Source organism: Apostichopus japonicus, chromosome 6 (genome assembly GCF_037975245.1).
Source record: "Apostichopus japonicus isolate 1M-3 chromosome 6, ASM3797524v1, whole genome shotgun sequence".
NCBI lineage: Eukaryota > Metazoa > Echinodermata > Holothuroidea > Aspidochirotida > Stichopodidae > Apostichopus > Apostichopus japonicus.
Window position 1 is genome coordinate 11,732,386 of NC_092566.1, and position 19,845 is coordinate 11,752,230.

The 19,845-nt window shown below is 35.7% G+C and overlaps 1 protein-coding gene across 5 annotated transcripts in view; it reads right to left on the reverse strand.

Annotated features, from left to right (window-relative positions):
• Window positions 1-19,845, reverse strand: part of LOC139968995 (ras-GEF domain-containing family member 1B-like) — an 87,111-nt gene that overhangs the window by 53,727 nt on the left and 13,539 nt on the right. For 2 of the 5 annotated variants that reach the window (XM_071973657.1, XM_071973656.1), the window contains exon 6: window positions 18,355-18,405. In XM_071973657.1, the coding sequence (XP_071829758.1) occupies window positions 18,355-18,405 (51 nt within the window). Of the gene's footprint in view, window positions 1-1,140; window positions 1,965-10,077; window positions 10,744-18,354; window positions 18,406-19,536; window positions 19,648-19,845 lie in introns of those variants that run through there. The other 3 variants (XM_071973659.1, XM_071973658.1, XM_071973660.1) reach the window with 3 other exon arrangements.

Consider the following 19,845-nt stretch of genomic DNA (forward strand, 5'->3'; position numbering starts at 1 on the left):
CTTCAGTTTGATCCATGTTCAGTCATTTGTTTCCCACCCCCACCCCACCCCCCTTTTCAATTGGGATTGACGCCCCTGACAGTGGGAGTTCCTTCCAAAGGTCCAGAAAATAAAATAAGTCATGGAAGACACTGCTTTAATAGAAGACACTGCAGTGGCTTGCCTGAACAGGCACTGACGGTAATTATGTTTGGTCCATAATTACTGTTCTAAATGGTTGGTAACAAACCATCACCTTTCCATGTTCAATAGTTGCAATAGGCCTTTAACCTCACTTTTGATCTTACAGCTGTGGCATGTTAATATCTGCTTTTCAGAACAGTATAACATGAATTACAGTGTAGCAATTTATAAATGTAATCCTAGCATATAAGGAAAAGGACTTTAACAAGTTGCCACAGTACAGCTAAATCACATCCAATATCACAAGAGTATGGAATGCAACATGGGCAAAATCAAACAACAACAACATTTATTTCTATGATGACTACATGGATGGGAATCCACTCATTTTTTCTGACTCTACTTCTTCAATGCAAGGTAACTTTCACATATCGCTATTTGTTAAAACTTTGCCATTCTACTTGTCAGAACTTCTTCAACCATATCACGCAAATTGCAGTTTCATGAGATCACACAATAAATTACTTCTGTGTGAAAATCGCTCAAATCGATCATCGGGCAAAAGAGCTTTTGCTGCTGCTGCCCCTTGTCTGTGGAACAGCCTTCCAGAACATGTAAAACACAGTCCATCTCTTGCTTCTTTTACATACTCTCTCAAGACTCATCTGATGAAAACTGTTCAATTAATTGTTCACTGTTGCCCATATTTGCTTGCATTTTTGTCTTGTACTTTGTTTACTGTTCTTTGTTTTGCTGTCGCACTGTTTTGTCACTGCGCCATGAGCGTCTTTTTTGATGGATACCGGCACATTATAAATGTCCTTTATTATTATTATTAAACCTGTAACTTATGGTCAGCGCAGAGTAACTTTGCTATGAACTACTGAGAACTACCAAGAATTATAGTAAATACTCTACAAAAGTAAATCAAACTACATCCCACCATCAGTAGGGATTTGTCTTGCAGTAAGTACAATGACAGTGTTAAGTCACTTCAAACTGATATTCATCCCTCACCTGTGACAGTCTCCATGGATTGTGGACACCAGAACGTTTAGACCTTCTGCGTCCTAGTGATCCAAAGCCTACACATTCCATAGCCAATCCTGGAAAATACCTTGGGCAATAAATCACTTGAATGTTCAATACCATCAAGCTTATGAATAATTGAGAATCTTGTAGTAATACTCAATTAGGTATGGTAGACATTGCGACATGTAGAACCATGTTGTATATGGCAAGGTGTTGCCAACAGCAAAGTCAGTGTTCAGAGTCAATATCAAGGAGATTTCCAACACGCATAAATAGAAATACTCTACCATATGTTATTACTTTTTATAACCCTCACATGATTGTTACATGGGTTGGACATTTACGTGACTACATTTCTGAATTTGATTTACTTCGAAGAATTTAACCAATGTTGCCATTCAGTTAAATAGTGACATAGATGTTTAGACAAGACCAAATGGAGTTCAACACAATCAAATAATCAATCCTTTTACAAGTGACAAATTTCATGTCCAGGGGCTCAGGCTATGGCACACAAAGTCAAGACAGATGAGGAGTAGCAATAAGCAGCTGACAGTTCCAAACTGTTGCTAGCATGATTTAAGCAACAAATGATGGCTTGAACTCTGCCTCACAATTAGTAATGTTATTGCCCTCATTTTCAATGACAAAGGCTTATCACAACTTCCAAGACACTCTGAGATTATGATGCATCCAATATGAAAATATAATATACACAATGCAATGTCACTGTTAACAAAGTAACTTAGTCACTAAATTCCTTATTGAAATCTGTTAGAATAAACCGGTTGCCCTTGCTGACTACTATCCCAGCAGCAGGGTTCACATTTGCTACTGCTTCTGGAATTTACAGTACAGTAGCATAGTTATCATATACACTATTTTACTGTAACCTTCTGACCAGCATCTTGTTGCCTACATGCTGTACTTACATATTTATTTCACTGCAAATTACAGGTACCCTGGCAGTGGCAACACAGCATGCCATAAACATGAGCTATGACCCTTGACCTTGCAGCTAATGGGTAACTGGAGTACTTGTTGCCATGGGTACATCAGGTGTCACTGAGGCCTTAAATGGAAACACAGTCGTATTATGATAGTTCTACTGTACATTACAAGCTCCTGAGGAGGTCAAATTATCTGATAGGCTATAACATAGATGGTGATATAAAAGTCCCCTGAAATAATCAAAGGTAACCATAGGTCAGTTTAATGTCATAAGAACACTTCAACTTGTTACCAAATGCTAAAACTGAAGTTGGATTTTAATTTTTTCAGTTATCATAAGTTTTTTCATTTAAGGCCCATGTCTATTTTCTACTTTGTTACGATGCTGAATGCTCAGTAACCTTGGCAATCATGCTGCCATACGTGTGTGCGTGTGTGCATGTGCCGGCTAGTTTTGCAAACATTATATCTCAATAAACGCAAATTGAATCAATGTCACACTTAGTAGGTAGATGCCTCTTGATGTGTAGATGTGCCCTATTGTTTTTGATTCCCATCTCATAAAAATTAATGAGTCCCATGGGTGGAGCTTAACATAGAATTCTTAAAATGTCAATATCTATTCAACTGAATGTCCCATTTTGTTCAACTTGGTATAATGTAACTACAAAGTAAGAACTGTATGTTCTTTGCCAAAAAAATTTACCTCAGTAATATTTATGAGTGGGTGGGCTTAATTGCAAATCGTCAAAAAGTACTTGTAAACATGATATCTCAACAAACACAAGTTGAATCAAATGTCATACTTGGTAGACAGATGCCCCATGATGTGTGGATGTGCCCTATTAATTGTGGTTCTCATCTCATGAATACTTATAAGTGGGCAGGACTTAACATAAATTTAACATAAAATGTCAGTATCTATTCAACCATATATCTGATTTAGTTCATACTTGGTATGGTGATGTAACTATATATAGTAACAACATGGTAATTTCGAACTAAATTGAGATTAATATTCATTAGAGGGAATTAATGGAAAATTGTCCAAACATTGCTTGTAAACACAATATCTCAAAAACCACAAGATGAATCAATGTCATAATAGGTAGGTAGATGCCCCATGATATTTAAGTGGATTGTTTTGGTTCCCATGCCATAGATATTTATAAATGGCTTTACACATGCACTTGGATAATACAATGTAAGTATATAATTGCATGCTCATAAGATCAGAAAATTTGAGCTCATTAATATTCATGCATGTATTTTTGTTATACTTTAGAGGGCTTTCGCTGATTATGGTGAGATTTGTTATCAGATTGTTGGAGACTTATAATTGTTGCATAAATGTTGGAATTAAGAAAGTGTTACATCTACTATTTTTTCAGGGAGTAATTACCGGTCAACATTTTGCAGGCTAACGGAATTTGTTTCTAATGGAACATTGGAAATTGTATGTTTCAGTATAGAAAAACTGCCGGCTACACATGTTTGCATTACGTAGCAACTTGCCTATTTGGCATAGCAATTAGATGTTGCGAAAGCATATAAATTATTCCCATTCTAAGCCACTTCATGTCCTTGAACGGAAATTTACAACTTGTGCTAGAATTAGTTAAAACTGATTATATTATAACAAATTGCTATATCATGCATTATTCAACCGCATACTCTTTTTTATTTCTACACTACTGTTTATTTCACCACTTCATCAAAAATTCAACTGCCACTTGTTTTTCATCCACACAGAGCACACAAATGGTTTGTTTTACTTTGCAATACTAGTCTGGAACTTACAAATAGACTACCTTTGTTGTTTGGTAGATCAGGGAGTTGAAACAGAACTCCTCAGTATTTACCCCAGTGTTTGCCACAGTTGTGACACACTCTGTCCATACCTCAACTCCATCTGACCGCCATCCTAGGTGCACACACCGTCACCATGCCTACAAATGCAAACCTCTTTAAGGTACATTTTAACCCATAAATTTGGTACCTCATCAGGATGTTAACTTCTTATATACTGTTTGTTATTCTGAACGGATCATGAAAATCATTGTCAATCAACTGCCTCAACAGGAACAACATAAAGTAAATATATGCCTAGAAAAATACTGTAATAATGAGATGCGTTCATTGAATGTAAGTTGATGAGTACATGCAATTGGTTACATGAATATAAATCTTTCATGCTATAACATGATATTATACCTGGATTTAAGTAGCATTAAGTAAATATGACTGGCTGGCAGATACAGTATTCCTTGAAATTCAAAACTTACTCTCTTTCAAGCCTGCACACAACAACATATTCAACATTTAAAAAACACACTGAGCATATATAGTTCTGACTCATTTCAAACCTCAAACAACGTGAAGAGCAGATCTATGATAAAATGGAAACACTATTGTACTGAAGCAAATGCCTATCGTTCGGAGTATATCAGCACATTATTAAAATGAAGACAATAGCATTAATCACATCTGCACCAATGTTTTAAGTATGTTCCTAAAACATGAATGTAGTATTGCTAGATAGACATGTCTGCAGACTTACTATAGATTGGCTGACAAGTAATGTTCCCCTCATGCTGGCAAAATCCTCTCAGCTGTGAAGCTACCTCATTGATATGCTGAGAATGTCTTTAAGGAAGCTCTATAAATCTCAGACCCTGAACAGTAGTGATGTATAGGCTTTTATGACTGCTAAGTTTAATAATACAACCATGGTTTAATAACATGATTGAGGAAGTTGTTGAAATGCCATCAGCTTCCTGGTTGTAGCTCAGTATCTGTCATATACCCTGGATCACAATACAAAAGAATCCAGCAAAGAAGCTGGATCATAAAAAAACACTATCAAGTTAGACAATCTTTGTTGTTCTTTGTCCCATTCTAATATGTCAGAAGTCAACCATTCTTTCTCAACACCTCTCACTCTCTTAGAAAATTTCACCACCCCAATTGGGGATCATTACATTACTATTTTGACAAACAGAATTTGTTTTCCTTTTTTCTGCATTTGGCAACAAGAAAAGCAAACATTAACCTTACAGGTTGAGGAGAAACTTCAGGAAACTGAAATACCGGAAATGTGTAACTACAGTCTCCATCCAGTCCTCCACCCCCCTCACCCCCTCCCCCAACCTTTACATTTCAAAATCCTGTCCTACAAGCAACATATACATGCAAAGCTTATGGTTACTTTTCTTCATCTTCATTACCTTTACTGTCTCTCTAAGGTCCAAATAGACTATGCTTTATCTTTCATTCTTTCCACTATGTAACCAGGGATTATCAACTCCCACTCAGCAAAGACCTGGTAATTTGGAAGGTTTGTTACAACACAGAAGAGTCTCTCTGCATAAAACCTCAAAATCTGTTTTCTACGACAGTAGGTACATCTACGAGCGTTCATCACAGACTCTAGATGAGTTCAAAGAATGCTCAAGGACATAATATAAACAAGATATTGATTAAATTTCAATCATCCTCAAAAGTCGGCCGATCAATTGGCAAAATAGGTAATAAGGAGTTGGTTTTCTGAACTATCCTTGATTATTCCTTTCTTCTTCTTCCCTGAAACCATAACCTTAAATCAGCACATTAATGTGCTAAGGAAATTAAAATCTGCATTTGGTATCTTGTCACTATGTTCATATTAAACCCTTAGTGGATAGATATGGTATATTAACAGAATGTGATTTTTTTAAAACACCAGTTATACCAAGAATGATGAAATTTTATCCAAACAGACAAAGGCTAATAATTGCAGTTAATTTGGGGACATTACAGTTTATAGCAATGGACCAAATGGTTACAACTATCATATTAGGAGTATCGACATGGATGCCAAGTGCAACTCTCTACGTGTGAAGTTAGGATGAAAAAACCTACAACCAATTGACAAGAACATATGCTACACTAGTGCTTAAAGTGTCAATAACCTGAAATGTGGCACCAAAAAGCAGATGCCCAACAGGCACCAGCTTATCCGTTTATAAGAAAATGAAGTCTTTATTTTCCATACCCTCCGAGTCTGTCCTTAGAGACCAATCTTACAGCTGAAGATCAGGGGAATTCTTAGCAACCAGGATATGGTTTCATTGAGAGGCCTAGCAAACTGTTTTCTCTGATTCTATGGCATCAATGCAAGTACACTACTAGGTTGGATGCATTTGCAACAACAGTGTTCCAGCTAGTGATGCTAATTCTCTAGTATTATAACTGTTGTAGTAGTCTGCTTACTTATTAGTACCAATTACTGTTAAAGATAATACTATAATGCTCAAGCAAAGATAATGATCTAGTAACAACACTGTAAAACAGCAAAATATTTACTGTTATGCTGAAAACGTATCAATTAAATGCTCTGGATATGGTAATATTCTTAATATATTCTTTTTGATGTTCATGTTCCACTAATAATGTTACTATTACTGATGGAGGTTGTAGTATTAATATTTTTCTGTGGCAATGAAAAGGTATTCTTAACATATATGTTATTAATCCACTGTATAAATAGGGTAGGTATTTAACAAGCTATCAAAACAAATGAACTTGAATGAACAATCTGCATTGCATTGATCAAAATGATTTAGTTGGTTGAAAGTTTCAGGCAAAAGATGCATTCTTTTCAGATGTTGATGGTTCACAGCCATATACAGTATATACAACATTTTGATGCAAAATCTTGGTAATTTCTAATGAATTTACTAATATATTAGGCTCAATGATTTTACTTGCGACTTTCAGGTGAAACGGAAATCATCAATCATCAATATTTAATTCAGGGCAATTAAATAAACAATAGGTTGAGTTTAGCTGGACTCTGAGTTTGAATCTAAAGCAGAGTCCTGAACAATCAAGTCCCGGTTCTGCATAGCCAAGTCAAATTAGAGTCTTCCATTCTTCTGACTTATTAGTGTTAAACATGGAACAAATGATCCCATTCAGTTATTCACATTAGCTGAATATTAATTGACTATTCCATACTGAATGGATTAGTCCAGTACTAATTGTTTGCTCAGTAAACCCTTACTATCATTTGGGAGACAATGAGTCCCATGAATAGTCAATAGCATTAGAGTGCATGTACAGTTATTGACAGTGCTACACCACTATTCTGTATGCTGCTAACAATGAGGATGACAGACCATATCCCACCAGTTCTTTCTGTTATGAACATGACTTCATCACATACACTCAATATAACTGTGTATTCGTCAAAGAAAACTGTAATAAAGTATAATCAAGTCGCTGCCAGTAGCTACTTCCGATCACTTAAATAGCATTTATAACTGTTTTGCCCAAATTCACAGAAAAACATCGCAAACACACGAAAAGGAAGATGAAATTAGAGAGGGACCTGTCGAGGGACCATATCAGTGCATTACAACATATGATGAGTTCCACTGACTGGGATATGTTCAAGAATAGCTCGGACAGCCTTGATGAACTGACTGAACTAACCTCTGACTATATTACATTAGTTTAGTAGCAAAAAGGATCAGGATCAGGAGGAACACTCAAGTCCCCATCTATGAACCCTATAGGAGAGAAATAAAAACTGAAGACACAAACACTCAGACCCGATTACAATATTAGTGCTTGTCCAAAGCATTCTTAAACCCATTCACGCTACTTGCAAGTACAACTTTCTCAGGCAAACCGTTCTACTCATTCACAACCCTATTAGAAATAAAGTTATGCCGAATATTAATCCTACTTTTGTGACTTTTGGAGTTTAAGACAATGAACTCTGGTACAACTACTATTAGCAAAGATGAAAAAGTCGGTGAAGGATAAATTGTCAAAACCATACACAATCTTGAAAACCTGAATCAAGTCACCACGAAACCTCCTAAGCTCCAGTGTGGTGAGATTCTTCAGCGATTAATGTTTACCAAAGAAAGTAACATCTGTCTCTGAAATGATGACGCGACTTCCAACAGATAAAAGGATAAAAGTTTTACTGAAGGAGAAGAAACTGGCAACTGATGCAAGGGACAAAGCTAAGAGAAATCGGATACAGAGGGAAATCAACAGACTTGTTCACAAAAACAGAAGTCAGCTGTTTACCGTTAAAAGCTCGAACTCTAACAGCCTATGGGACTTAATCAAGACAGTTCGAGAACCTGAAGAGAAAGAAACAGTTTTTATTTCTAAGGAACTCATTGGGCAACTTAGTGATCATTTTGGATGTTTCAACTCAACAGTTATAAAGATGTGATCCTACACAAGGTGTTTCATCGGGCTGTGACCAAATTCCTTGGTGGGTTCTTAAGTTTACTCTGGTGAACAAGCTGGCAATTTTTACACATATTTTAAATGAAAGATTGAACCAATGTCACATACCCAACTTCTGGAAGAATGCCGTAACATCCCCAATACCTAAGGCTAAAACACCTTCCTCGGTCAATGACTTCAGACCCATAGTTATTGCCAGTATAAGCTATAACTCTATGCAGAAGCTTTTATTATCATATTTAAGGAATGCCATTGGTACACTTGGTGAACAATGTCAGTTTGCTTATAGGAAGCGGGTTTATTGTACGGATGCCGTCCTCACATTAGTCCATAATATTGTTCACCCTCTGAATCATGAAAAGCACAAGCATATCCAAAGTCATTTTTTTTTATTTTTCCAGTGCTTTTAATACTGTACTACCTACTCAGATACTTCATGATTCAAATACCTTTGTTAAGATATCTGGATTATGGACTGGCTGGCTGATTTCATGAAAGGGTGGTCAAGACAAATTAAATTGAATGAAGGTTTATACAACAAATCTGAAATCAGTGTTGAGGTCCCCAGGGAGGTCCATTATCAGCACTGTTATTTACAGTTAACACTGACGAAAATAAGATCACAATCTAACTGTCCTGTCATCAAATATGCAGAGGACACAGCAATCTCTGTTAGAATATCTAAATCCTCACATAATGTGGATCAAAGTAATTATGAATCTATGGTATCTCATGTTGCTACTATCTGTGATAAAAAAGAACTTACTTCTGAACTCAAAGAAATCTAAAGAGATGATTTTTGAAAATTCCAATATTAAACATGAGGGCCTACTCACTGCCAAAGCAAGGAAAACTGTGATACAGGGTGCCAACGTTAACTGTACTGAACAGATGATGTATTTAGGGGTGTGTATAGACAATAAGCTATATTTTATGTGTCAGATTTCCAGAATTTTAAGGAGGGTTTATTATATCATTTCTACTTTATCTTTTATTGTGCCACATTTTAAGTTAGACGTAAGAATGGATGTTTTTATTGCCCACATATAACCTCATATTACTGTATATACGCTGTTCCTTCATGAAACCATTTTTTACTTATAAAGGATCAGAAAAAAATTAGAGCCTCGTTACTGTGCCAAACTTTTTAGCCTAGATGTTAACACCCTTATTAACCAAGTTAACAATGCAGCTATGAGAGATTTTTAAAAACTTTCTCATAAAATCCATTGAGACGAAAAACACCCACTAAAACGAGGTGAAGTCATTGCTACATCAGACTAATTATAATTTGAGAAATAGGACAATTACTTTAAAATTTAGAATGTTTTAAAATTTCTTTCGTTTATATCGCTGCCATATTTATTCAGGGTGTTGTTCCACAAAACCTACTTTAATTCATTTATTAACTTTTGATTTATTATTTGTACAGTATATATTACATGCTCTTTTAAGCTTTATAACTGTAAATGTTTTCATATATCCTATTTATACTGGATTTTTAATAAACTTGAAAACTTTCCAAAAAATTAAATACAAAGTAATCTTAACATCTCAAAATGACTTCAATCCATTTCCAATCATGAATGTGAAATAAAATTCTAGCTTGAGAAGAAACTATTTTAAACGTTAACTAAGAGGTTAAGGTAATGATATCATACGGACTACACAATGTTCTATAGACAGTCAGTGCAGTTGAGCAGCACAAACAAGAAATACCTTGTCTTTTTCTTGGTGTAACAGACCGACGGCCCGTGTTAAAGTTGTTTCTTCTAAATGAGCTGTTGTTGGTTCAGAAGATCCCTTCCTAATTGTTTGCTCCTTTTCAATCTGGAGAAAGTCAAGACTCTGCGATATTTCCCAAAGATACATTGCAGATGATGAGATGACAAGCCAGGCCAGCATAAAGGTAACAATCAGAGTCTGCATAATAGCCTCCAACGTCATCTGTAATGCTCTCATTTTATTCATCTGAAGTAGATGTATCCACAAACACAGTATAGAATGTCATCTCAATGCTCCTGAGACACGTATTAGTGCTAATATTTATTACCCACACTACTCCTCGGCCAGAGGCAAAATTCAGATGACTGAAAGCGACTGATGATGATGTTGATGATGAAAAGATGAAACCTTACCTAGAAGAGGCAGCACTCCTCAACAACAGCTAGCACAGAGCTGCTATATAATGATGCTGGTACATTCATAAGAAAAGTCTAACACAACACATAACTTTACAACTCTCTCCATAAGCACTACACTGTTCTGATGAACAGATCTGTAACTCTCGACTTGACAGGCAACTTTGGTAGAGTCGACTCAAGTGCACAAATTAACATTCCTCTCTAACATGCAGTTTCATCTCCTCCCAGAGAAAGAAACTCATTTCCTGTTAAATATTGCAGCAAGACCTAAAAAAAAAAACAGAACAGGACAGGACAGGCAATTGCGACCAATCCATGGGATTCAGTTTAACATGTCTTTAAAGTCTTCTGCTGCAGAGTAATGTGATGTGCCTCCCATATATCACTGGAAGAATGTTTATGTTAGAACTAGCTCCAGGCAACTTCTCACTAGCACCTTCGTCATCAGGCTTCAAAGAATTTTACAAGCTGGCAACTCCTGTTATGGGAGAGGTATTCCTATGCTATAATTAGATTCCCATTTAACTTGCTTAAAATGAAGACATTTGTTCTTCAATGGTCTGAACAAACTGGCAGAACCTAACAAACTACATGAAATGATGATACGGTTTGTGAGTTGGAAAGATAAACAACATTGAACAGCTTTATGCCTCGGTCAACTTTGGTCAACAGCAGTCAATTAAGAGTGAACATGATTAGATGAAATTCCACTAGATGATGCTAAAAGAGCTTCTGGTCCAATTGCCAGCAAGCTGTTTGTCATTTGAAACCGAGTGTGTTTGCTATTGGAAGTACTTTCTCAAGTCGCTGTTGTTTAAAGGAGGGTAGGGTGTTGCCAAAGACGATTAACAAAACTATGCAAATATGTACCATAAATTATGTTTGTATTAGGTGGTTGATAAGATATTTTTTCATGGGTGAGCTCCATATATTGTCGTGATTGACAGACCTAGCATTGCTTACAAAGCATGCCTCCCTATGTTTCAGAAGTATTGTTCTACAAACAATTGTTATTGTACTGTTGTTGTAATTTAGCAGGGCGCTGACACCAAGCTCCTTCGAGTAGCCCAGCACCAAACATACTGTTGACAGTGGGTGAAACAAACTGAATTGATTCCCATCACACATATCTCACAGCAAACATGGAACCTTCAAAATCGCATCAAGGCCAATCATATGTTAGGAACCTTGAAATGCTTTTGTATAGTTGATGGAATGTTGGTCATTAGTCAAGTGGTAAGTTCAATAGTTCACCCGTAAAACCTGGACACATCAGGAGTGGATAATGTCCAAACATGAACAAATTTGGGAAATAAAGGCAAATGATCACATTTCATTGAGGGGTGTTGCCCTGGGGTCATTGAAGGTGACACCCATGTAAATGGTAGTACATTCTGGGGCATATTTAGACTATAATTCAGGTCTATGTCAGTAGCTCCAAAAGCAAGATCGTGCAAATAAAAATTAGTAAATCCAAAAATTTTCCCCCAACTGATTGAAGTAGCAGACTGAACCTTTATGGGAAGGATAGAGGCAAATGAAGGATGTTATATATATGGAGTGCTACCTTTGAGTCAGTGAAACCATGGAAACTATCTCCCATTGTAGCTCTAAATAGCTAGTAAAATAATTCAAATTTCAGACTGACAAAGGATGGTGCCTGAGTGTGTTACAGGAAGGACCTGACACAAATCAAAGATATTGTGAAGGAGTTGATGCTACCCTGGGGTTGTTGTAGAGGGGGGTGGGGTCATTCTGCGGAAAAAATAAAACTGTAGATGTCAAATGTTGCATTCTGAGGCCTAACAGACAATAAATAGGTCTATGTAAGTAGAGCTAATAAATACTTATTTATAAATATTTGTGTATTTTGCACTCCCATAGATGGACATTCAAACCAAATATGGATCAGTTCCAAGCTCTAATTTATGATGTTTAGAAAAGTTTTAATCTTTGACCTCAAATGACCTATGAGTTTCACGAAAGACAACACAGTTCCTTTACTCAAAAAGTAGTTCTAGTTACCATATGAACCACCATTTATTTTTTGGTCATTGCATTTTCAAGCCACAGGCTTGGGAATACAAATAAATAACACAACGCTAACTCTTGCTTAATCAAAACTCCATATTTAACATGCCCTTATTTATGTTGCGATGATTTGTTTTATATTGTCATACTTTTATTTCATTATTTCTTAGAACCTTTTTTAACATAGGAAAATGTATTATTTTCCACTATTAGCATCCTCTTCTCTTACAGCATTCTAACCTGAAAGAGAGGTTTCCCAAGCAGAGTCTAATGCATACTACATGATAGCATTACATTACAGTTAACTATGACCTATCAATATCACAGCTCATCAAGAGGCTATTCTGAATAACATCCATCACAAAGTGAAATGTGATAACACTCCCAGCTAGAGACAGAAAGTAATGTAGTACTCACTGTTATGCAAATCACTGCTAGAAAGATCCATTGTGACAGAACAGACTAGTTTACTAAGAAGTACCTTAGTTTCTGATCTTACTCTAACTTACAGGATTTGTTTCACATATATATATAAGTTGAATCATATTTGAAATAAATGTCTTTGAACAGGAAATTATATGAAGATATGCAGAACAATCTAAATATTTGACTAGAGGATTGTTCATTAGCAGATGATTGTAAAGGACTTGAAGCTTAATATAAAAGGCATAGCTGGTTGTTTTTTCGGCCTCCTCTTTAATATCCGTTCAAATTTACATTACATTGAATATATACACTGGTACCTTTCCATTGATGTATGGCACATTGCTTATTTTCTTTTGGGACTGGGTAAAACTTGATCAAACCTAGCACTTTTGGACAAGGAATTTGCTATATTCGCAAAAAACTCCTAAGCACTCACGTGACTGCAGGTCACCCTGTGACGTACATGGGCGGAGTCGGTTGAGGAAAATTTTTGATCAAGTTGTTCACTTCAGCACAAACACTAGGCCGATACGACACTCTGTCATACTGTTAAAATCAAAATGCCAATAAATTGTGCAGTAGGAGGTTGCAAAAACACTTCTGAAAACCGAAATTTAGGTTTCTTTACATTTCCCAGTCATAAAATCGACAAGAAACGTTGCAGGCTTTGGATTAACTTTATAAGTAGCACCTGCAAAGACTTTCTCGCTCCAAGGGTTTCCCACTGTCTGCAGGCGAAATTATCTTCGACACAAACACGTATTATAGGTAGTATTGTCTACACAGAGGCCCTCTAAAGGTGTAGTCTCCCTAATTTTGCTATATGCCTAAACTCATTATTCTAATGTGCATACTCCATTGTTTATCTTCAGCCGTGAATTTCCCCATAGGTGCAAGAAAAATATCATATTACAAAAGAGTACACTGTACATTAGGCCCTCTGTGACTTATAGTTCTCTTTAGCAGAACCAACGACACGACACTAAACACAGACCTAACTTAGTGATGCACACTAACACAGACGATATGTATTATAGGCATGTATATATTGTACTGAGACAGTAAAAGTTTTCACATTTTTTTAACTTTTGAAACTCGTACATGGAATATGGAATTTATCAGGCGCTTTTTTTGATACCGTGGTGTTCCCTTCGTTTGTGTATCTGCTTTTGTGGAGTTGTGACTTTCTGAAAGCCTTACTTTATGGCAGCGAGACTGAGACGTACCAAATGCTTTATATTTCATGGATTCGATTAATATTGCATCCACTGACTGGAAACTACTATAACTGCAAACACGAATAATTGCAACAAATGAATAAATACCCGAGATGTCAACATATGTCACAAGGTAAGCATTTCAATTGTGGCAAGACCTTGATATCGTACGGCACAGCATGTATACTGGCCTATCATAGCACCGAACCTTACGAAATATGACCAGAAATTGAGGCAATATTTTAACCATAATTCACTTTTAATTGAAGAATTGCTACACAAAATGAGTTAACCAATGTGTGCACAATTCTAAGAACCATTTCTTTCTCTTCTTGCTACATGTTTATTGGAAGAGTGAAGTTATAAAAGTTTCACCTTCTCTCCAGAAGTACGTGGAAAGTACATTGTTATTGTTTTGCGGTACGCTCCCCAGAATGACGTTACACGGTCACCTGTAGGTTCATGAGCTTTTATGCTTCACATTTCTGGTCAGTGAGAATCTGCTAACTTTGACATCAAATTTCTCTAAATTACTGTCTCTTTTGACTAAATGGGAATCACAGTATTGTTTGTGTACTAAAATACTTTAGTATGAGCCAAAAATAAGACATTTTTTTGAGCCTCCAGCAATGCATTTGAAAGGAATGCTTTCTCAGTTCTCAAGGTAAACAATATATATTATTTTGTTTAGAGAGTGACAGAAAGGAATTTCAGAAATGTGAATGTCAGCACTCACAACACAAACCTAACAAACTGTGATGTAAACAGCAAAACAACACTGGCCTTGCTTAACACCTAATATTCTATACTTTGATGGCATTTTGACAATGCATGATATCACTGGACCAGTTGGAGATTTAACCATTTTACTTTCCCTCTGTTTTCTGGTAATATTTTTAAGGTGGGGGTGAGCAGTATTAGCAGTATTGTTACAAGGAAATTTGAAACAGAACTTTGCATCCACGGGACGCAATGTCTTAAAAATGTTTGCGTCTGCTAAGAAAAACTTGCGTCCCTGCAGTCCTCCATGAAAAAATGCACTTTAAAATACTTGTGCTTGTGTGCAACAAAAGCGTATAGTGATAGGTCTATAAAGTGCACGAATGAAAAATCAAATGATGAAAGTCGTAACTAATATACAAGAACAAAATGACTGTCAAATTCGGAAACGGGTAATTTTGACATAGACTAGTTATTCTAGCATATATGCTGGCCTAGACATCACACAATGCATACTACTGTATGCTATACAATTCCCTGACATAGTGTCTGTTAAAATGTTATAGGCTATGAATACGCTGTGAGGTTGGAAATCAATGTAAAGTAAAACAGTGCCTATATAGAGAGAAAACGCAAAATAAAAATACTGTACTTATTAACTGATTTTAATGAGCTCCTTAAGTACTTGCTTACAACTTTACAACCCTCTTGTAAGTTACCATTAACAGTTGTCAAATGCAATTTTATGCAAAGATGAACGAAGTTTTCCTTTTTCCCAACCACTATAGGCAAGTTGGCCCAACCCGGCCACACCAGACCCCTTTACCATTACAGTATGTAAATAACTTTCTACGCAATGTCATCTAAAAAGACTTCTGATGTTTGCCACAGTTGATTTACTTCTGACACCATGTTATATTTGGTATCACGATTATTTGTAATTTCAACAATAGATGTTTTATGATGAACCAACTTCTGAAGCTGGTATTTTAATACACCCCATCTTCATACCACAGTGTTATTTCCCATTTTCAATACGTCTATTTATAGCCGCAAGCACATAAATATTACTTTCACGCTCAATGTTTTGCAGCAAAGAAAGGTCATTAAAAGATCCAAAGCATATGCACAGAACGATTAGACCATCATGGGTACTTGCCCTACTGTATGCACAAAAGTTGCAGCTCCCTACATTCAATATGCCACAAAGCATAATTTAAAATAAGAAATTAATAATCAACTTTCTATATATGCAGTATGTGATACCTACCTACCTCTACAATACAGAATCTCACACCATATAGTCATAAAATAACACTCACTAAATTAGGTTTGTTAATAAGTTAATTAATTTCACTTACTACTTTTATCAACTGTTCTGGTATTTGGTTATATTTTCACAAAACAGTCAAATAATTACAGAAAGGACTGATATACAAACACTGCAGAGTGAAAATGAAGCTATATGTACTGAAGAAAATAATAATTTGTTCCAAGCTATGAGAGCTACTTCTAGTAAGCATTCAGAGAGACATGGAAGGGATATGGAATATGTCTACAGATGCAGAAAAAAAAGGTTGGTTTCATATTTTCAGCCTCTTTACATTTAAATGCCTGAATGCCAAACCTTTCTTTATTCAATTTATATCAAATTCCCAATAAAATGATGTTCTAACAATTTTAGCCTTTGAAGAAGATCCTGCTAGGATCGAAACGTCAGGCCAACTTACTTTAACACATTCTCTTACACAGGCTACCTAGTGGATAAGCAGTTTTGCTAACAGTTTTATTTTATTATGAATGAAAATAAAACTCAGTTACCTCAAGTATATATATGTCTGTTTTAAAGCACTAGTGGAAAATGTTATGTAAACCACCAAAGTGTATTTTATTGTGAACATTGGAAAACTTCTGTTGTCTTCCCAAATACAAAAAAAAAAGATCTGAGAAGATACTATATATCCTTTATATTTTTTTAGGTTCTAGGAACAACTAACCAAGACATTGCAACAAGCACTGCCATTGCTATATAGCATGAGATACTGTAGCCCTCAAGTAACTAAGGTTATGCACAATACTGAAGAGAGATCTCATCCTAGAGAACCTTCATCCAAGAATGAGGGAGTGATCAGAAGGCATTCCAAACACAAGTTTAATTAGATTAAACTGAGTGACAGATATTTACTATTGTGCTCATGCTATATCAATATATCACTGTTCTCACTGGCTGCCTCAACATCTCACATTCCAACCTACAATGGCCCAGTGATGATATAGATTTGATGATGATTAGACAGGGATGAGCTATAATTTGTGTCTTCGTTACTCATCCGATGCAGTATTTATTGAACAAGGGCCAAGTTATGTTAGGCAGAAGACTCTACCTCTGCAAACTATAGGTCCACAAAAACAAACAGATTCATCTTCTTTAGCAGTATTCTGAACCAAATTAAAACCAAATTAAGTGTTAACTGTCAATTTTGTATTAAATTCTCATGACCATTTCTCTGCCAGTAATGTTATATAATTTGCTATAATAATTTGTGTACAACTTATCCACCAGTATAGCATTTAACATATGGATAAACATTGATGTTATGATTAGGAGCAGAATACTATCTTCTACATTATTCATGTATATATTATTTTATATCTAATGGACATTAAAGGTACTCAACTAGTAGACTGCAGTAATAAGGTTTGTATCAATGATCAGCAAGATTTTCTAATCATTTCATATCATTTCATTTAAAAACATCTAATATGGATATCATTTTTACACTGTAAAATCTGGATGAACAAAATGTACATTACTAGAATCTGAGGCCAACCATTCATAAATAAATATCGAAAATGTATAACCAACAATGACCAGTTCTTCAAATTCGACTAACAATTTCATGCAACAACAAAGCACTGGCATGTAATTGTGTATGGGCCATCACAATGGTAAACTGCACTCAGGTATTAAACAACTGCATTATCTACATGTTATCATATCTGTTTAAACTGAGTCCCAGCATATGTCCATATTATCAAGGTCACTTTACTGCATGCCCATGGCAATAAAAGTTGAAACTTTCCACTGAGCTTGAAATATTGAATTTACCTCTGCAGCTGCACTCATTGAAGCACATTATACTTACAATCAAACTAAACTGATTTGATGTTCCTTCCAGGGCAAAAACAGTATAGACTGTGAAGCCTGAGATGTCAGTATGATATCTTTGACATAAGAATACTATATGTTCAGTGAAATGATGCTTACAACATTAACACTGTAATTAAAAAACACAGATGAGCTCGATAATTTACTGAATTTCATTATTTGTGGCATTTTCAAGCTATGGTGTGAAACCTATGGTACTACTTGAAGTTATATTTTGTATTTAATTCTCTTAATTTTTAAACATTGAGTAAAATGCAATATAAGAATAGAAAATGACATCAAGACTTACCCTATTTTTACTGAGCTGCCTGATTCCTAAGTGAGGGAGACTTCTCTGTGACTGTGAAAGAAATGATTACTCATTAATTAATTAAAGTAAAAACACTGATTAATGTAGGCTACACAGCAACATGATTGTTTTACAGAGAACTGATTTTAAGGTCATCCAAAAACCTCCTTAACAACCTCCTTAACAGTTTTACAGTGTATACAATGACATGTTCATTATCTCATCCCTACACTTACTTTTCTAGGATGAGATCTTGTACTCTATCAAACACTTTTTGCACAATTAGTACTTAAATTCCTGTCAGCCTCACACCCTTGAAGTTCTAAACTGAAACTTGGTGGGTTGGTCTGATTTATTGGCCTACACCCTCAAACTAATGAGGAATATCAGACTCCCCAAGTTTGCAGCACATTATTTAGAGTAAAAGGCCCAAAAGTCAAGTGGTCAATGGAGGTCAAACTTAGCCAAAGTTGTACAAAAGAAGTATTTTGCAAACTACTTCTTGACTTATAGGGACGATGGACTTCATCTTTGGTGGGTACGTGCCAGGGCATGGAATTGTGCGAAAAAGTTTGTCCAGAACTTCTCCTAAACCGTTAAGTCGGATGAAGTTCAAACTACGTGGATAGGTGCCTGATCATGAAAACTTGATGATGTCATAGGTCCAAGGTCAGAGGTCAAATACTTTAAAATTTATGTTGAGGCATTTTCGGCTTGTTAACAAGTAGAAAAAGGTATTAAACCACACACTACGTAGAGCAGGGTTGTCCAACCTACGGCCCGCAGGGCAATATTTAATATATATTACAATATTTAATTATTATACAATATGCAGATTACCCATTTAATTTCTCTGCCTTCATTGAAGTTTCTAAGAGGAGTAAAGTTACTGTAGACTGGTCGGTCCATATTATCTTGCGACCAAATCTAGTATTACGATTGGATGGAAAAAGGGAATGTCTCAAATGGTGTTGAGAAGTTAGTCTTTCTACACAGCTCAAAGGCACAATCTCCATGTTTGACATGTTAAAGTTATCCATAGTTTTCTTAAATTTTCTTGATTCCTACTGGGCATACTATACAAGCCATTGAAATTGCCTTTCCAATAAATTACTGACACAACATGATCCAGTTTAAACAACATAAGCAATGTAGTACTATGAAGAGAACAAAGATACCAACCTTCCTTTTAAAAGGTGACTTTGAATGTCCAAATATTGCTAGATACAGTTCATGAGCTTTAGTTGAAGCTCTATTTTGTCCTGATCGTCTATCCATTATGTTATCCTTCTACTATCAAAGCTGTTAGGTAGTAAAAGAATAACATTCACAAATATTCCCTTCACCAATCCACCGATGTTAAGCAATAATCAAAGTCTGTACTGTATAAACCATTTCATTTACCTACAATTGATCTGAATATTGTCAAGTTTGTACCAAGTACTAGCTCCAAACCATACAGAAATATATGGCTATTTCTTCTAGTGTTTG